The 16,577-nt window shown below is 46.6% G+C and overlaps 3 protein-coding genes across 3 annotated transcripts in view; 2 read left to right on the top strand and 1 right to left on the bottom strand.

Annotated features, from left to right (window-relative positions):
• BCKDHA (branched chain keto acid dehydrogenase E1 subunit alpha) overlaps positions 1-16,577 on the top strand; it is a 103,866-nt gene that overhangs the window by 76,288 nt on the left and 11,001 nt on the right. The window lies entirely within an intron of this gene.
• B3GNT8 (UDP-GlcNAc:betaGal beta-1,3-N-acetylglucosaminyltransferase 8) overlaps positions 1-16,577 on the bottom strand; it is a 106,401-nt gene that overhangs the window by 56,861 nt on the left and 32,963 nt on the right. The gene's annotated exons all lie outside the window — the stretch shown is intronic.
• LOC309346131 (uncharacterized protein) lies at positions 9,096-13,533 on the top strand. Its single transcript, XM_081869841.1, has 3 exons — positions 9,096-9,529; positions 11,405-11,624; positions 13,190-13,533. Exons 1-3 carry the CDS (start codon positions 9,504-9,506, stop codon positions 13,391-13,393), a joined length of 450 nt encoding a protein of 149 aa, XP_081725967.1. The 5' UTR covers positions 9,096-9,503; the 3' UTR covers positions 13,394-13,533.

The raw sequence follows: 16,577 nt of genomic DNA on the forward strand, positions 1-16,577 counted from the left end.
CTTGGGCTCCAAAGCAGAGCATCCATCATTCTGCTTTCAAAAGCAATAGGCTGATATCTCTGCAAAGCTTGCAAGTAGGTTGTACAAAGAGAAGACCACCTGCCCTTACGTGTCATTTTCCGGCATTTGTTCTCAGAGACAGCAGCACATTCAGAGCACTGTGATAGATTCCCTGAAATAATCATGGGAACTGTAGTTTGTTATGGGTGCTGAGTTGTTAGGAGACTCTACCTCCCCTCTCACAGACCTACAATTATCAGTCATTTACGAATCAATCCCTCTCTGCAGGGAGCTCTGGGAATTGTAGTTCTCCTAACAAATCTCAGCACCCATAACAAACAACAGTTCACAGGTTTTCCTGGAGGGGAGCCATGGTTGTTTAAAGTAATATGTTAACTGCTCCAAATGTTTGGTGTGATCTGGCCTGTTTACCTGTATACTAATACCAATCTCCCCTTCATGGATCACTGCCTTGCCGTGGCGAAGGGGCTTGAATAACTCAGAGAAGCTATGAACTATGCCGAGCAGGGCACCCAAGATGAACAGGTCACAGTGGAGAGTTTTGACCAAACGTGATCCACCTGGAGGAGGAACCGGCAAGCCACTCCAGTATCCCTGCCAAGAAAACTCCATGGACAAAGACAACAGGCATATAAAAGTTATGACACTGGAAGATGAGCCCCTCAGGTCGGAAGGTGTCCAACATGCTACTGGGGAAGAGCGGAGGACAAGTACAAGTAGATCCAGAGCTGATGAAGCGGCTGGGCCAAAGCCGAAAGGACGCTCAGTTGCAGATATGCATGGAAGCGAAAGGAAAGTCCAATGCTGTACAGAAAAATATTGCATAGGAACCTGGAATGTAAGAACCATGAACCTGGGTAAGTTGGATGTGGTCAAAAATGAGATGGCAAGAATAAATGTTGACATCCTGGGCATCAGTGAACTAAAATGGACGGGAATGGGCGAATTCAGTTCGGATGACTATCATATCTATTACTGTGGGCAAGAAACCCGTAAAAGAAATGGAGTGGCCCTCATAGTCAACAAAAGAGTGGCAAAAGCTGTACTGGGATGCAATCTCAAAAATTATAGAATGATCTCAATACGAATCCAAGGCAGACCTTTTAACATCACAGTAATCCAAGTTTATGCACCAACTACTGGTGCTGAAGAAACTGACATTGACCAATTCTATGAAGACTTACAAGACCTCATAGAAGTGACACCAAAGAAGGACGTTCTTCTCATTATAGGGGATTGGAATGCTAAAGTAGGGAATCAAGAGATAAAAGGAACAACTGGCAAGTTTGGCCTTGGAGATCAAAACGAAGCAGGGCAAAGGCTAATAGAGTTCTGTAAGAGAACAAGCTGGTCATCACAAACACACTTTTCCAACAACACAAGAGATGACTCTACACATGGACATCACCAGATGGGCAACATCAAAATCAGATTATATTCTCTGCAGCCAAAGATGGAGAAGCTCTATACAGTCAGCAAAAACAAGACCTGGAGCTGACTGTGGCTCAGATCATCAGCTTCTTATAGCAAAATTCAAGCTTAAACTGAAGAAAGTAGGAAAAAACACTGGGCCGGTAAGATACAATCTAAACCAAATCCCTTATGAACACACAGTGGAAGTGAGGAATAGGTTTAAGGATTTAGATTTGCTGGACAGAGTGCCTGAATAACTATGGGTGGAGGCTCGGAACATTATACAGGAGGCAGCAACTAAAACTATCCCAATGAAAAAGAAATGCAAGAAAGCAAAGCGGCTGTACAACAAGGCCTTACAAATAGCGGAGGAGAAAAGGCAAGCAAAATGCGAGGGAGATAGTGAAAGATACAGGAAATTGAATGCAGATTTCCAAAGAATAGCAAGGAGAGACAAGAAGGCCTGCTTAAACGAGCAATGCAAAGAAATAGAGGAAAACAACAGAATGGGAAGAACCAGAGATCTGTTCAAGAAAATCGGAAATATGAAAGGAACATTTTGTACAAAGATTACAATAATAAAGGACAAAAGTGGTAAGGACCTAACAGAAGCAGAAGACATCAAGAAGAGGTGGCAAGAATACACAGAGGAATTATACCAGAAAGATATGGATGTCTCGTACACCCCAGGTACTCTGGTTGCTGACCTTGAGCCAGACATCCTGGAGAGTGAAGTCAAATGGGCACTGCAAATAACAAGGCCAGTGGAAGTGATGGTATTCCAGCTGAACTATTTAAAATTGTAAAAGATGATGCTGTTAAGGTGCTGCACTCAACATGCCAGCAAGTTTGGAAACTCAGCAGTGGCCAGAGGATTGGAGAAGATCAGTCTACATCCCAATCCCAAAGAAGGGCAGTGCCAAAGAATGCTCCAACTACCGCACAATTGCACTCATTTCACATGCTAGCAAGGTTATGCTTAAAATTCTACAAGGAAGGCTCAAGCAGTATGTGGACCGAGAACTCCCAGAAGTGCAAGCTGGATTTAGAAGAGGCAGGGGAACCAGAGACCAAATTGCAAACATGCGCTGGATTATGGATAAAGCTAGAGAGTTCCAGAAAGACATCTACTTCTGCTTCATTGACTATGCAAAAGCCTTTGACTGTGTCAACCACAGCAAACTATGGCAAGTTCTTAAAGAAATGGGAGTGCCTGATCACCTCATCTGTCTCCTGAGAAATCTCTATGTGGGACAAGAAGCTACAGTTAGAACTGGATATGGAACAACTGGTTCAAAATTGGGAAAGGAGTACGACAAGGCTGTATATTGTCTCCCTGCTTATTTAACTTATATGCAGACTTCATCATGCGAAAGGCTGGGCTGGATGAATCCCAAGCCGGAATTAAGATTGCCGGAAGAAATATCAACAACCTCAGATATGCAGATGACACAACCTTGATGGCAGAAAGTGAGGAGGAATTAAAGAACCTTTTATTGAGGGTGAAAGAGGAGAGCGCAAAATATGGTCTGAAGCTTAACATCAAAAAAACGAAGATCATGGCCACTGGTCCCATCAGGTAAAGGTAAAGGTACCCCTGCCCGTACGGGCCAGTCTTGACAGACTCTGGGGTTGGTGCGCCCATCTCACTCAAGAGGCCGGGGGCCAGCGCTGTCCGGAGACACTTCCGGGTCACGTGGCCAGCGTGACAAAGCTGCATCTGGCGAGCCAGCGCAGCACACGGAACGCTGTTTACATCACCTCCTGGCAAATAGAAGGGGAAGAAATGGAGGCAGTAAGAGATTTTACTTTCTTGGGCTCCATGATCACTGCAGATGGTGACAGCAGTCACGAAATTAAAAGACGCCTGCTTCTTGGGAGAAAAGCAATGACAAACCTAGACAGCATCTTAAAAAGCAGATACATCACCTTGCCAACAAAGGTCCGTATAGTTAAAGCTATGGTTTTCCCAGTAGTGATGTATGGAAGTGAGAGCTGGACCATAAAGAAGGCTGATTGCCGAAGAATGGATGCTTTTGAATTATGGTGCTGGAGGAGACTCTTGAGAGTCCCATGGACTGCAAGAAGATCAAATCTCTCCATTCTTAAGGAAATCAGCCCTGAGTGCTCACTGGAAGGACAGATCCTGAAGCTGAGGCTCCAATACTTTGGCCACCTCATGAGAAGAGAAGACTCCCTGGAAAAGACCCTGATGTTGGGAAAGATGGAGGGCACAAGGAGAAGGGGACGACAGAGGACGAGATGGTTGGACAGTGTTCTCGAAGCTACCAGCATGAGTTTGATCAAACTGCGGGAGGCAGTGGAGGACAGAAGTGCCTGGCGTGCTCTGGTCCAGGGGGTCACGAAGAGTCGGATACGACTAAACAACAATACCAATCTTAACAAATCTTTCAGGTGCTCATACTTAATAACCGCAACAGAGAGGTGCAAGAGGTTTCTGCAGACTTAAGGGAACCTGCGGAGGTTCGCAGAATTTTTATATATATATAAAAATCAAGGGGAGGGGAAGAGATCATTATTTCAGCCACTCTTACTGTGGGCATAGTCATACCATACATTTAAAGTACTATGACATAATTTCAAAGAGTCATGGTTTCCCTCAAAAAATCTTGGGAGCTTGCGGTAGTTTGTTAAGGGTGCTGAGAGTTGTTAGTGAAGGACCACACATCTCTGCTATTTGGGTCCCTGAAGCACAGATTCACACAAAGCGGCAAAACGCTCTTGCAGGTTATTAACAGGATTTCTATTTGAAGTGCATATGCAGAACAAAGGCACAGGGCGACCAGTACGCAACCTGTACACAGTAGTCAGGGTGCGCCCCTTTATATAGATTTGCAAAATAGAATACCACCTGATCTCTTGTAAGTCACCTGATTTCTTGTAAGTCACCTGATTTCTGGGAAATCGAAACTTATAATAAGTTCCTATATTACCATATAAGGTCTTGGTCTTCTCTCCCTCCTTCCTGCAACCTCCCTCATCCTGGTGTGACAATAAATCCTTGTTCTTTATCTCTCTTTTTTATTTTTATTTTAAATAATATTTATTAAAGTTTCAACAATTACAAAAAGAAAAAGTAAACATACCACATTAAACAAAAACAAAACAACACACCACAATATAAAAAGAAGAAGAAAAAAACAGAAAAATAAAACCCACTAAACAAAAACAGAAACACAAAAAAGAAAGTTACAGATAGGTAGCCGTGTTGGTCTGCCATGGTCAAAACAAAATAAAAAAATTCCTTCCAGTAGCACCTTAAAGACCAACTGAGTTAGTTCTAGGTATGAGCTTTCGTGTGCATGCACACTTCTTCAGATACACTGAAACAGAAGTCACCGGACCTTTCTATATAGTGAGAAGGTGGGGAGGGGTATTACTCAGAAGGGTGGTGGGAATGGGTGATTGGCAGATAGCTGCGATGAGCCTGTTGACGACTCTTAACGACTGCAATAGGTCTAACAGGAAAAAGCAAGGGGTGAGAAGGTGGAAAATGGCTTTGTCATGTATAATGAGATAAGAATCCAATGTCTTTATTCAAACCAGGTCTCTCCATAGTTTTAAGTTTGGTGATAAGTTGCAATTCAGCAGCTTCTCTTTCCAGTCTATTTCTGAAATTCCTTTGTAATAGAACAGCTACTTTGAGATCTTGTATAGAATGTCCTGGGAGATTGAAGTGTTCTCCTACTGGTTTTTCTGTCTTGTGGTTCCTGATGTCGGATTTATGTCCATTTATTCTTTGGTGTAAGGTCTGGCCTGTTTGTCCAATATAGAGAGCTGAAGGACACTGTTGGCATTTTATGGCATACACAATGTTAGACGATGAGCAATTAAATAGTCCCGAGATGGTATGTGTGATGTTGTTGGGGCCAGTAATGGTGTTGTCCGGGTGTATGTGGCAGCAAAGTTGGCATCTGGGTTTATTGCAGGCTCTGGTGCCAGTGTCCGTGTTAAGTCTGGTTATAGTATTATTGTGGGTTAGGAGTTGTTTAAGATTGGGGGGCTGTCTGGAGGCAATGAAAGGTCTTCCTCCCAGAGCTTGAGAAAGAGAACTGTCATTGTCCAGGAGAGGTTGTAGATCTCTGATGATGCGTTGTACTGTTTTAACTTGGGAGCTGTATGTGATGACTAGAGGTGTTCTGTTATTTTCTTTTTTGGGTCTGTCTTGCAGCAAGTTCTCTCTGGGTATCAGTCTGGCTCTGTTGATCTGTTGTCTAACTTCATCTGCTGGGTATTTTAGTTCTAAAAAGGTTTGCTGTAGATCTCTTAGGTGAGAGTCTCTGTCTGTAGAATTGGAGCAGATGCGGCTGTAACGTAGTGCCTGGCTATATACAATGGACTGTTTGGTATGTTTGGGATGGTAGCTAGAGGCATGTAGATATGTTTGTCGGTCAGTTGGTTTACGGTATAAGGTGGTGTCTATGCGCCCATCCTGTATTTTTATAGTAGTGTCCAAAAAATGTATTTCTTGCATAGATTGATTCATTGTTAGGTTGATGGTGGGGTGAAAATCATTGAATTTCTGGTGGAAGGTGTCCAGGGTCTGTTGACCATGTGTCCAGATGATAAAAATATCATCAATGTATCGCAGGTACAAGAGAGGTTTGAGTGGGTAGGAGTTTAGGAAACGTTGTTCTAAATCCGCCATGAAGATGTTGGCATACTGTGGGGCCATGCGGGTGCCCATTGCTGTGCCGCTGATCTGAAGGAACAGGTCATCACCGAATTTGAAGTTGTTGTGGGTAAGGACAAATTGGCAGAGTTTGGTAGCAAAGTCCGCTGTGGTTTTATCTGAAATGGTATTCCTTATAGCTTGTAAACCATCGTTGTGTGGGATATTGGTATACAGAGATTCCACATCCATAGTAGCTAGTATAGTATTGTTGGGAAGATTATTTAAAGATTGTATTTTCCTCAGAAAATCTGTGGTGTCACGTACATAGCTGGGAGCACTGATGGCATATGGTTTCAGAACAGAGTCCATATAACCGGAGACACCCACTGTAATAGTGCCAATACCTGAAATGATGGGGCGTCCTGGATTTCCTGGTTTGTGTATTTTAGGTAGAAGATAGAAAGTTCCTGGTCGAGGTTCTGTTGGTGTGTTTGTGAGGATCTGTTCTTGGATGTGTGGGGGTAGCTCCTTAACAATCTTGTTCAGTTCTTTTTTGTATTCTTGTGTGGGGTCTGAGTCCAATTTTATGTAAAAGGCGGTATTGGAAAGTTGTCTGTGAGCCTCCTGAATGTAGTCAGTTTTGTTCATGATGACGACCGCTCCACCTTTGTCCGCTTCTTTAATTATAATGTCTGGGTTGTTTCTGAGATTATCTATGGCTCTCCTTTCGGCATGGTTTAGATTTTGTTGTAAGCGATGGTGTTTTCTGGTCACATCTGTTTGGATTCTGTGGCGGAAGCAGTCAATGTACAAGTCCAGTGTGGTGTTGCGTCCATCAGGAGGGGTCCATGTGGAGTCCCTTTTTGTGTAACACTTTTTCGGTGGTAGTTGGTGGTCAGTGTTCTGTTGGGAGGGTGGTTGTTGTTCTGCAGTGGGTTGTGAAGTTGTTGCTTGTTCTGCTTTGTCTTGTTGTTGTGTGTGTTGAAAATACTCCTTCAGGCGTAAACGGCGGAAAAATGCTTCCAAGTCCCCACAGAACTGAATCATGTCTGGGGATTTGGCAGGGCAGAATGACAGTCCACGTGAAAGGACTGATTCCTCAGCTGGGCTGAGTGCTTGCTGTGAGAGATTGACAATATTGTTGATCTTGTTTTGATTAGTAGCCTGTAGGTTGGAAAGGTTAGAGAGTTTCTTGTTTTTCTGTTTTTTCAGTAGCTCCAGTTGAGAGTGGTAAATGTTCTGTTTTTCCTTTTGGAACTCTTGCCAAGCTTGGTGGTTCCTGATAGAGTTGTCCAATACAAGGAGTTCCTCCTTTATTAGCTTCTGTTTAGAGTAGAGAACGCTGATCAGATGTTTGAGCAGCTTCTTAGAGAAAGTGCTGCATAGTTTTCTTGCATATTCAGTGGGATACGTGGATTGTAGAGGGTTCTTAATTCTAAGACCCTTGGGTATAATGTCCAGGTTCTTGCATTTAGTAAGAAAGAAGATATCAGTCTGTACCTGTGCAAGTTTCTTGGTGAGGTTGATGGACTTCCATTTCATGCGGCTCAATGTGGTGCCTTCCATAGTTCCAGTTACAGATAGGTAGCCGTGTTGGTCTGCCATGGTCAAAACAAAATAAAAAAATTCCTTCCAGTAGCACCTTAAAGACCAACTGAGTTAGTTCTAGGTATGAGCTTTCGTGTGCATGCACACTTCTTCAGATACACTGAAACAGAAGTCACCGGACCTTTCTATATAGTGAGAAGGTGGGGAGGGGTATTACTCAGAAGGGTGGTGGGAATGGGTGATTGGCAGATAGCTGCGATGAGCCTGTTGACGACTCTTAACGACTGCAATAGGTCTAACAGGAAAAAGCAAGGGGTGAGAAGGTGGAAAATGGCTTTGTCATGTATAATGAGATAAGAATCCAATGTCTTTATTCAAACCAGGTCTCTCCTCATTACTATTCTTTCATTAGCTTATTTCCTTGACCTCCTCACACCTCCCTTTTTTGTATTCTAGGTCAAATATCTATTTCAGCAAATCCTTTCCCTCTTTTAAAAATTTTTGTCCTGTAGATTGTCTTAATATAATGTAACTTTACTTTTCCTCCTTTCACCAATTAACAGTCAGTTGTTCCCAAATCCTTTATATCATTCCTGCTAAAATCATATAATATTATTCCAACATCCTTCTAACAGATATTAATTTAACAATGTTTCTGTAAATAGTCTTTAAATTTCCTCCAATCTTCCTCCACTGACTCTTCTCCCTGGTCTCGGATTCTGCCAGTCATTTCCGCCAGTTCCATATAGTCCATCACCTTCACCTGCCATTCTTCCCGGGTGGGTAAATCTTGTTCTTTATCTCTATCTGCCCAGGCTAGACATTCTAACGAGGGGCCTATTTGCAATGTAACATTTAAGCATGTCCTTCAATAATAGAACAATTATATTGTAATATATGCTCCTTCATTAGGAGAGTGGTTTAACCACCAACCCATCTTCACATGGAACTCAGAGGAGAATAGGGTGGGGGCTCTCTCCTAACAACTCTCAGCAAACGACGGAACCCAGGATCCTTTGGGGGAAGCCATGGCAGTTTAAAGCGGTATCATGGTGCTTTAATTGCATGCTGTGAATGTGGGTGTTTTTTGGTGGGATAAAAAAAGATCAGGTAAGGGGAGAATGGGAGCACTCCATCATGCAATGACTAACAGTCTAATCACGCCCTCTGAGTCTACCTTGACCTTAAAAGCAAACATCTCTATCTAGCCCTCTGGCCTCATCAGATCCTGTGGCAGGGAATTCTTTTCAGTTAATTATGTGTGATGATGTGTTACTTCCTTCTCCTGTCTGTGTGTGTACAGTATCTGTGTGTTCTGGATTGTGAGGGCGTGTCCTGCCTAGTGCCCTGACAGGACTTTCTGTTCCTTGTGGGGCAGAAAGAGAAAACAAGGGCGTATGAATAGGCTCCGTCACCAGCTGCACTTTGCACTGACAGCCCGGCTGGCCACTTGCAGAGCTGGGCGTGTTTCTTCCAAGCCTCTCTTTTCGGGTGGCATTTCTGGTGTCAAATACTGCTGTGGAATGCAAGGAGATAAAGAGCTTCAAAGATCCCCCAAACCACTTAAGAAAGGAGTTAATGGGTCGGGGGCTTTCAAGTCTCCATGTTTTACCTGCTCAGGTGTCACACTCACCTGATCCCGCTTTGCATATTCTCCCAGAGCTGGGGAGACGGAGGGGTCTTGAGGAATAATCAGAAGCAGAACTAGCTAGTCACATTCCTTTTGCTTCAACGCTCCAGGCGGCATTCACCCAGCACCCTCAAGCTTCCACCGCCGCTCCTAGGCAGCTCCCTGTCTACCTTGAAGGCATCTTCTGCCATTCTACCATCAAGATTATTGTTTTTTACATCTCCCTCTGAAGACCTCCCTCTAAGACGCACCAGGATGAAGGCCGACTTGAGGCTGGTAAGGTGAGTGAACGGTGGGACAGGTTGGAACGGCCAACCCCAGTTGGCAAACAAGTAGATCTGTAGAACAGGCAGCTGACTTACCTGACGTAATTTTAACTGTTTAATTTCCCATAGATTGAAGAAGCCTTAGGCTGTAGTAGGTTGATGTCCATTTGGACTGATAGGGGGAAAGGCGGGGAGGTCAACAGCAGGTGGCGCCAGAGACAACAACAGGCAGAACCAACTAATTCTACTTTGGGTCCCTGGCTTGCAGCTGAATTCTACAAGGGGCAACACTGAGGCTAAAGATTGTAATAAAGAAAGCAGGAAGGTTGGGGTCTGGCTGAGGGCCATCTGAGGTTGGTGGGGCGGTACCCCATTCACCTGAATGGATCAGCCTCCAGTGCCTTAGAATTATAGCTTGAAAATGGTGCTGGGAATTCAGGGTGCCTGGGGAAAGGCAGAACTTTAGTGTGGAATTGTTATGCTTCGCTCTCCCAGTTTGTATGGGGCATCCACATGGCAGGTCTATGAGCACCAATGCCCTCTCTTGCTGACCAACAAAAGTTTGGAAGACATACAGCTGTTGTTTGTTTGCATTTTGCGGCTCAGAAATCCAGACAGACATTTGGAGCAGTATCTGGTGTCACGCTATTGGAACTACTTCTTTAAGTCCTGGAGGGAACTGAAACTCTGCATTTCCCCACCATCGCCGCATCAATCAATTGGTCCCTTACCTTTCCTGCCCCGACCTGGCCACAGTGATCCATGCAACAGTCACCTCCAAGCTTGACTACTGTAATTCGCTCTACGCGGGGCTGCCCTTGAAATTGTCCCAGAAACTCCCTGCCATGGGAGCATATTCACCCAGTGCTTTTCCAGCTGCACTGGCTCCTGGTGGAGTACAGGGTCAGATTTAAGGTGTTGGTTTTGACCTTTAAAGCCCTTCACGGCCTAGGACCCTCGTACCTACGGGGCCGCCTCTCCCGGTATGCCCCACCTTAAGGTCCATAAATAGCAACACCCTAGAGGTCCCGGGCCATAAGGAAGTCAGATTAGCCTCAACCAGAGCCAGAGCCTTTTCAACACTGGCTCCAGCCTGGTGGAACGCTCTGCCTCATGAGACCAGGGCCCTGCGGGATCCGATTTCTTTCTGCAGGGCCTGTAAGACAGAGTTGTTCCACCTAGCTTTTGGCTTGGAATTAACTTGATCCCTTCCCCCTCTTTCCTTTCTCCTGCTGTGATGGAACTCCTATTTGGGGACTTTCCTAGCTTTTTTCTGGCCCACATAGGACCAGTCTGGATAGTTAGTTAGCTTGACGTTTTCACCCCCCAAAAAGTTTTTGAGTTTCTGCTGAAATGAGGCTGCATTTTAATGTTGTATTTTAATCTTGTTTTTTAAGATGCATTTCAATCAATTGTTTTTATATCTGTTGTTAGCTGCCCTGAGCTCGGTCTTGGCTGGGGAGGGCAGGGTATAAATAAATTTTATTTTTATTATTATTATTTAGTTTTTCTGCCTCCTGTTCGGGTTGGAGCTTTTTATCTTACAAAGAAAGGACCTGCGGATTTAAGCTTGTTGGTTGCTGGCATCTGTCTGTCTCAGGAGACTACGGATGAGTGTGCGCCATTGGGGGTGAGGTCAAGCTGTTGGATGGTTGCAGCGCCTGCTGTGGCCGTAGAGACCGATGCAGGAGAGACATGTTTTGTTGCAGCTGGGGCAGAAGAAGGCGTCTGGTTGCGCTGCTGCAGTTGAAGCATGGTGTTTCTTCAGAGACTGCGCCAGCATGATGCTAACCTTTCCTCCGCCCTTTTCATGTCTCTTCTGGTTCTGGGAGATCAGCAGGGAGAGGAGCTTGTCAGGGCAAACTAACCAGGGTCTTTTCCACTTCCCAGGGAGAGTCATGAACCAGGAGCAGAGAACCTCCCGATGGACCCCTGGAGCAACGAAGAGGAGTCTCCCTTCAAAGGCTTGCCCCCCTTGCCTAAAGTTTTTCGAGAGCCCAGTTTGCCTTCATTTTCTCTGCCTGGGGAAGGAGAGGAGGAAGCAGCCCAAGAGCTTGAGGGGGGCTGCCCCGGCCTCCAAGGCAAGATCGCCTGGGTGCACGGTGAAATGGTGAGGCCCTCTTTAAGCCAGGAAATGTCCTTCAGGTGCTTGTTGGACCACAACTCTTGGGCCATTGTCCATGATGGTCCTGCATAAGAGCTTCCCATTGGCACCTGGGACGCCACTGTTGAGAACATGGTGGTGGACTAGCTAGGGCACTGATTCAACAGGCTGTTCTTATGAGTTGGAGTCCAACAAGATCTGGAGGACACTGTGTTGTTGTTGTTTGTTAAATGTATATACTGCCCTTCATGGAGACGCGGGTGGCGTTGCGGGTTAAACCACAGAGCCTAGGATTTGCCAATCAGAAGGTCGGCGGTTCGAATCCTCTCGACGGGGTGAGCTCCCATTGTTCAGTCCCTGCTCCTGCCAACCTAGCAGTTTGAAAGCACGTCAAAGTGCAGGTAGATAAATAGGTACCGCTCCGGCAGGAAGGTAAACGGCGTTTCTGGTTCGCCAGAAGCGGCTTAGTAATGCTGGCCAGATGACCTGGAAGCTGTACGCCGGCTCCCTCGGCCAGTAAAGTGAGATGAGCGCCGCAACCTCAGAGTGGGTCACGACGGGACCTAATGGTCAGGGGTCCCTTTATCTTTACCTTTACTGCCCTTCATCCGAAGATCACAGGGTGGTTCACAACATAAAAATACAAAAAACAAATAAATGGAGAGCACAAAACACAAACCAATAATCCACGTGCCCCCCCCCCAACATATCTGAAAGGCCACAAATAGTTACAATGCCCAAGGCCTGGTTACAGAGGATTGTTTTCACCTTGCAACTAAGGATATGTAACGAAGGTGCCAGGTGAGCTCCCCTGGGGAGAGGATTCCACAAATGAGAAGCCACCACAGGAAAGGCCCCATTCTCGTGTTGCCACCCTCCAGACCTCTCGTGCAGGAGGCACACGAAGAAGGGCCTCAGAGGATAATCTTAAGGTCCAGGTAGGTATGTATGGAGACAGGCAGGCCTTGAGGTATCGCAGTCCTGAGCCATTTAAGGCTTTATAGGTCAAAACCAGCACTTGGAATTCGGCCCGGAAACTAATGGGCAGCCAGTGCAGTTGGGCCAGGATAGGTGTAAACTGTCTTGCCTTGGTGAGGAACCTTGGCCAGTGGTGGACCTATATTTTGGGGGCCCTGAAGCTTGAATTGTAATGGGGGGCCCTTCGCAACCAGCAACAAGGTCTGGGTCACCACTGACTCTCAAACTTTGGGACTGTTGAAATATAGACAACAAAAACTTAACCAATTTTGAGTCACACGACTCAAATTGGGTCTGTCAGACCCAAAAATTGTAAGCAATGTGGGCTAAAGTTGCTTCTGGGTACATGATAAAACTTCTCCAGACAATGTACACAACACACATTTGCAAACACATTTAAAGAACGTCCTCCCCAAGAATTCTGGGATCTGTAGTTTGTTCAGGGTGCTGGGGCCTGCAGCTCTGCAAGAGGCTTAAACTACATTTCCCATGATTCTTTGTGGGGGTGGATGGCTTCAAATGCATGGTGTGTCGTGCTTATATTGCCAGGACATCAATAGAGAAGGGAAATGATTGCTTTCTTTGCCGTGCAGCTGAGATTGCGGCGGGCTGACCAGGCGCTTTTCCGCCATCTCTACACCCTCGCGTTGGAGATCCAGGACCTGAAGGAGTTGCAGCTGGAGATGGAAATTTTCTCGAGGGAGGAGCTGCTTGTGGACGAGCAAGGTCACGTACGAGACACCGCCAGCGCAGCCACGAATGTCCACTCGGCAGCCGCTTTTGAAATGACCATCTGAAAATTGGGGGAGCCGCGGCCAACTCCGATCCATCCTTACTCACATGCAAACTGTGATCTGGTGCTCCAGTCACCAAGCAACGAACCTGTATCTGTGAATGCACCTTCAGTCCCAAGATTTAGAAGTGGTGACTTGATAACCCTGCCTCTAGAGACAATGGGGCAGCCATTGGGCAGTATTCATCAAGCTGCACCTTTGGTTTTGTTTTTCTCACTTCTGGTCTATGTAAGTTGCGCCTTAGGCCTCATGGCAAGTTGCACCTTTTTGTTTTGTTTTGTTTTGACGGCTGTGGATCCTTTTCTCTCCTTGGCATGGGAGAATGGCTTTTGGTCTTTTTGCCTCTTTTGCATGGGAGCATGCCCTCTGATCCCTTTGTGGCTGTTGATTCCTGTTGTGGCAGGAAACCCCCCCATCATTCAGTTTGTACAAACCTCACACACACTCACACTCACACACTACATACGCTACGCTTCTGTTATAAATTCATAGAAAATCAACCATACATCATCGGTTTTGCACTGTTCCACTTTTATTTTACTCCGTGAAGGAAGGAATACAAAATGGGGAAGGTTTGATACAGGGCAGCCATAATCCCTTCACCATCCCAGCACATCCACAGGAGCCCTGCCCAGTTGCTATGCCAACCCTGATGGTCCTAGACAGAAGACAATCAAGATCACAAAGAACTTGCATATGGGAGTGGATTCAGCATGGACTGAACAAAGAACAATGATCAGCTCTTCCCTCTGGGGGCAGGAAACTGCCAACTCCCCTTTGTCTCCTGGAAGTGACTCATGGGGAGGGGGAGAGAAGGGAACCAGCCAGGTGACAGGACACTCAGGTTACCACCGCAACTCCTCCCTCAACCCCTCCTTTCTGTAATGTATGCATGATGTTTCTGGGGGTGGGCTTGACCTAGAGGAGGGGAATTTCAAAAGTTTTTATAAGGTATTGCACACCATTTTTCTGTGTCTTTCCTCTCACCTGCAAGTGAGGGGAACACCCTGTTGCAACAGTTCAATAAAGGCCAAGCCTACAGGCTGCTGATTTGCTCCAATTTACTCTGGTTGGTGTCTTTACGTGTTGTCCAAGGGAGCCCTCGGATTTTTTCGGTAACACTGTTCGCCCAGCCCCTTGAGGGAGGAGACTGTACAGGCTGTGGGCAAGGGGGGGTTTTCAGTTTGGGCCTTAGATTTTATATGGGCCCGGCCCATAGCTGTCAACCGTCCCTTATTTGGCGGAACAGTCCCTTATCCCAGCGCCGTGTCCCGCTGCTGTCCCTTATTGATGATGCCCCTTAAATTTCTCGGGTTTCAAAGGAAGCAGCTCCCCTCCCTCCCTCCCTCCCTCCCTCCCTCTCTGCCGGCCAGGGAGGAGGGAGGCTCCAACTGTGTTGCTTGGCTGCCCGGCCCGCCCCCCTCCGGCCTCCTCTCACCAGCCTCGGCCCCCGGGAACCCCTCCCCGGGAGCCTCAGGCCCTTCCGCCGCCATCCTCCTCGTGGCCGCCTGAGTGTCTCTTCCTGGGGCCTCCCCTCTGCCCGTCACCGCCGTGCCCGCTCCCGCTAGGCCGTACTGCGGCTGTGCCACCGAAGGACCCAGATGAGATGGGCAGCCTGGCATGGTCTATGAATTGATGAGGAGCCTTGAGAGGGGAGCGAGGGCAACTGTTAAGTTGTGGGCGAACATAGCAGGCGACACAGCGATTTCTCCAGAGCAGCTCTTTACCTGCAAGCTGGACAGAACTGAACAGCAAACAGCTCAGCCGGCCTGCTTTTATAGGCAGCCGGCTGTCAACATTGTAGCAACAACAACCCAGAGTTTCCCGCCTAAAATAATTGACGTGGACCTGAGTGAAAACTATCTACAGACCTGAGTGAAAACTATCTACAGTATCCCCCTGCTGGCCCAGGGTGAAACTTCACTACATAACAGCAACCATGGAGAAAGCAGTTCAGAGAGAGGAGGGAGAGGAGGAGGAGGTGGAGGTGCGGACAGGTGTTCCAAGGGCTGCAAGGGAAGGACCGCAAGCGCTTCTCCCATAGATTTGTAGTGGTAGACTAGCATAGATGGTCTGATCTGCGGGTTTACTTTGGGCGCTATTTCCCCCCCCCCCCCTTCCTCCCACCAAGCCTGATGGAACTGAGAGCTGCAGATGGAGCACGAGAGAAAAGATACAGAACTGCAGCAGCATCTTCCTGGCTTGGACTTTGTTTTGCGCGAAAAGCGGTTGCTGCTTGTAGTTATTTAATTGCAGTGTTTCATCGGCTGGTGTCTTGAGCAGCAACCTCTGGAAACGAAGGGCTAAAAACTGGCGCTGCTCTCCAAAATTATCTGGTCCCTTTTAACTGGTTGACTAAAATCCCTTATTTTGGCTGCTGATCCCTTATTTTCGAGGCTGCTGGTCCCTTATTTTCAAATCTGTAAGTTGACAGCTATGGCCCGGCCTGGCCGAGGGAGTCCAGGGGGGCAGCCCCAGGTGTTTGCATTGAAGGTGGGACTGTGACCCTGTGTGAGGGTGTAAAGTACATTTTGTTGGGGAAAGAACTGTGTTCCCTTGCTAGCAGTTAGAATTTTATTTTATTTTATTTTTCTTTCCCTGCTTGTTCCTTGCATTTTTAAATTATTATTAAAAATTATCTCCCAGAAAAAAGTGGTGAAGCCTGGGTTGTTGCTCAGGCCCTCTGCCTCAGAAGGGGGGCAAGCTGGGGGCTGAGAGGTCTTCTCTAACAAACTTTTTTCATATATATATTGAGTGCTTTATTGGCAGGTTTTTCACTGAATTATGCTGCCTAGATATGAGCCTTCTGTAACAGCTATAGGCCTTCTGAAAAGGCCTGACCTACAAGTTTCTCACTGCTTTGTGTATTTTGTCTTGGGCACCTGCCACACAGCAAAATGCCAGAAGGCCAAGGAGCCCCTCCCTCATAGCTGTCAATTTTCAGATTTGAAAATAAGGGAACATCAGCTTCGAAAATAAGGGATCAGCAGCCTCACCTGTCCTGGGGACAGTCTACGGCAGTGTTTCCCAACCTTGGGCCTCCAGCTGTTTTTGGACTACAACTCCCATCATCCCTAGCTAGCAAGACCAGTGGGCAGGGATGATGGGAATTGTAGTTCAAAAACAGCTGGAGGCCCAAGGTTGGGAAACACTGGTCTACGGGATATCTAACAATCCGGGATAGCAG

The sequence above is a fragment of the Podarcis erhardii genome, assembly GCF_964252035.2.
Source record: "Podarcis erhardii genome assembly, chromosome: 7".
NCBI lineage: Eukaryota > Metazoa > Chordata > Lepidosauria > Squamata > Lacertidae > Podarcis > Podarcis erhardii.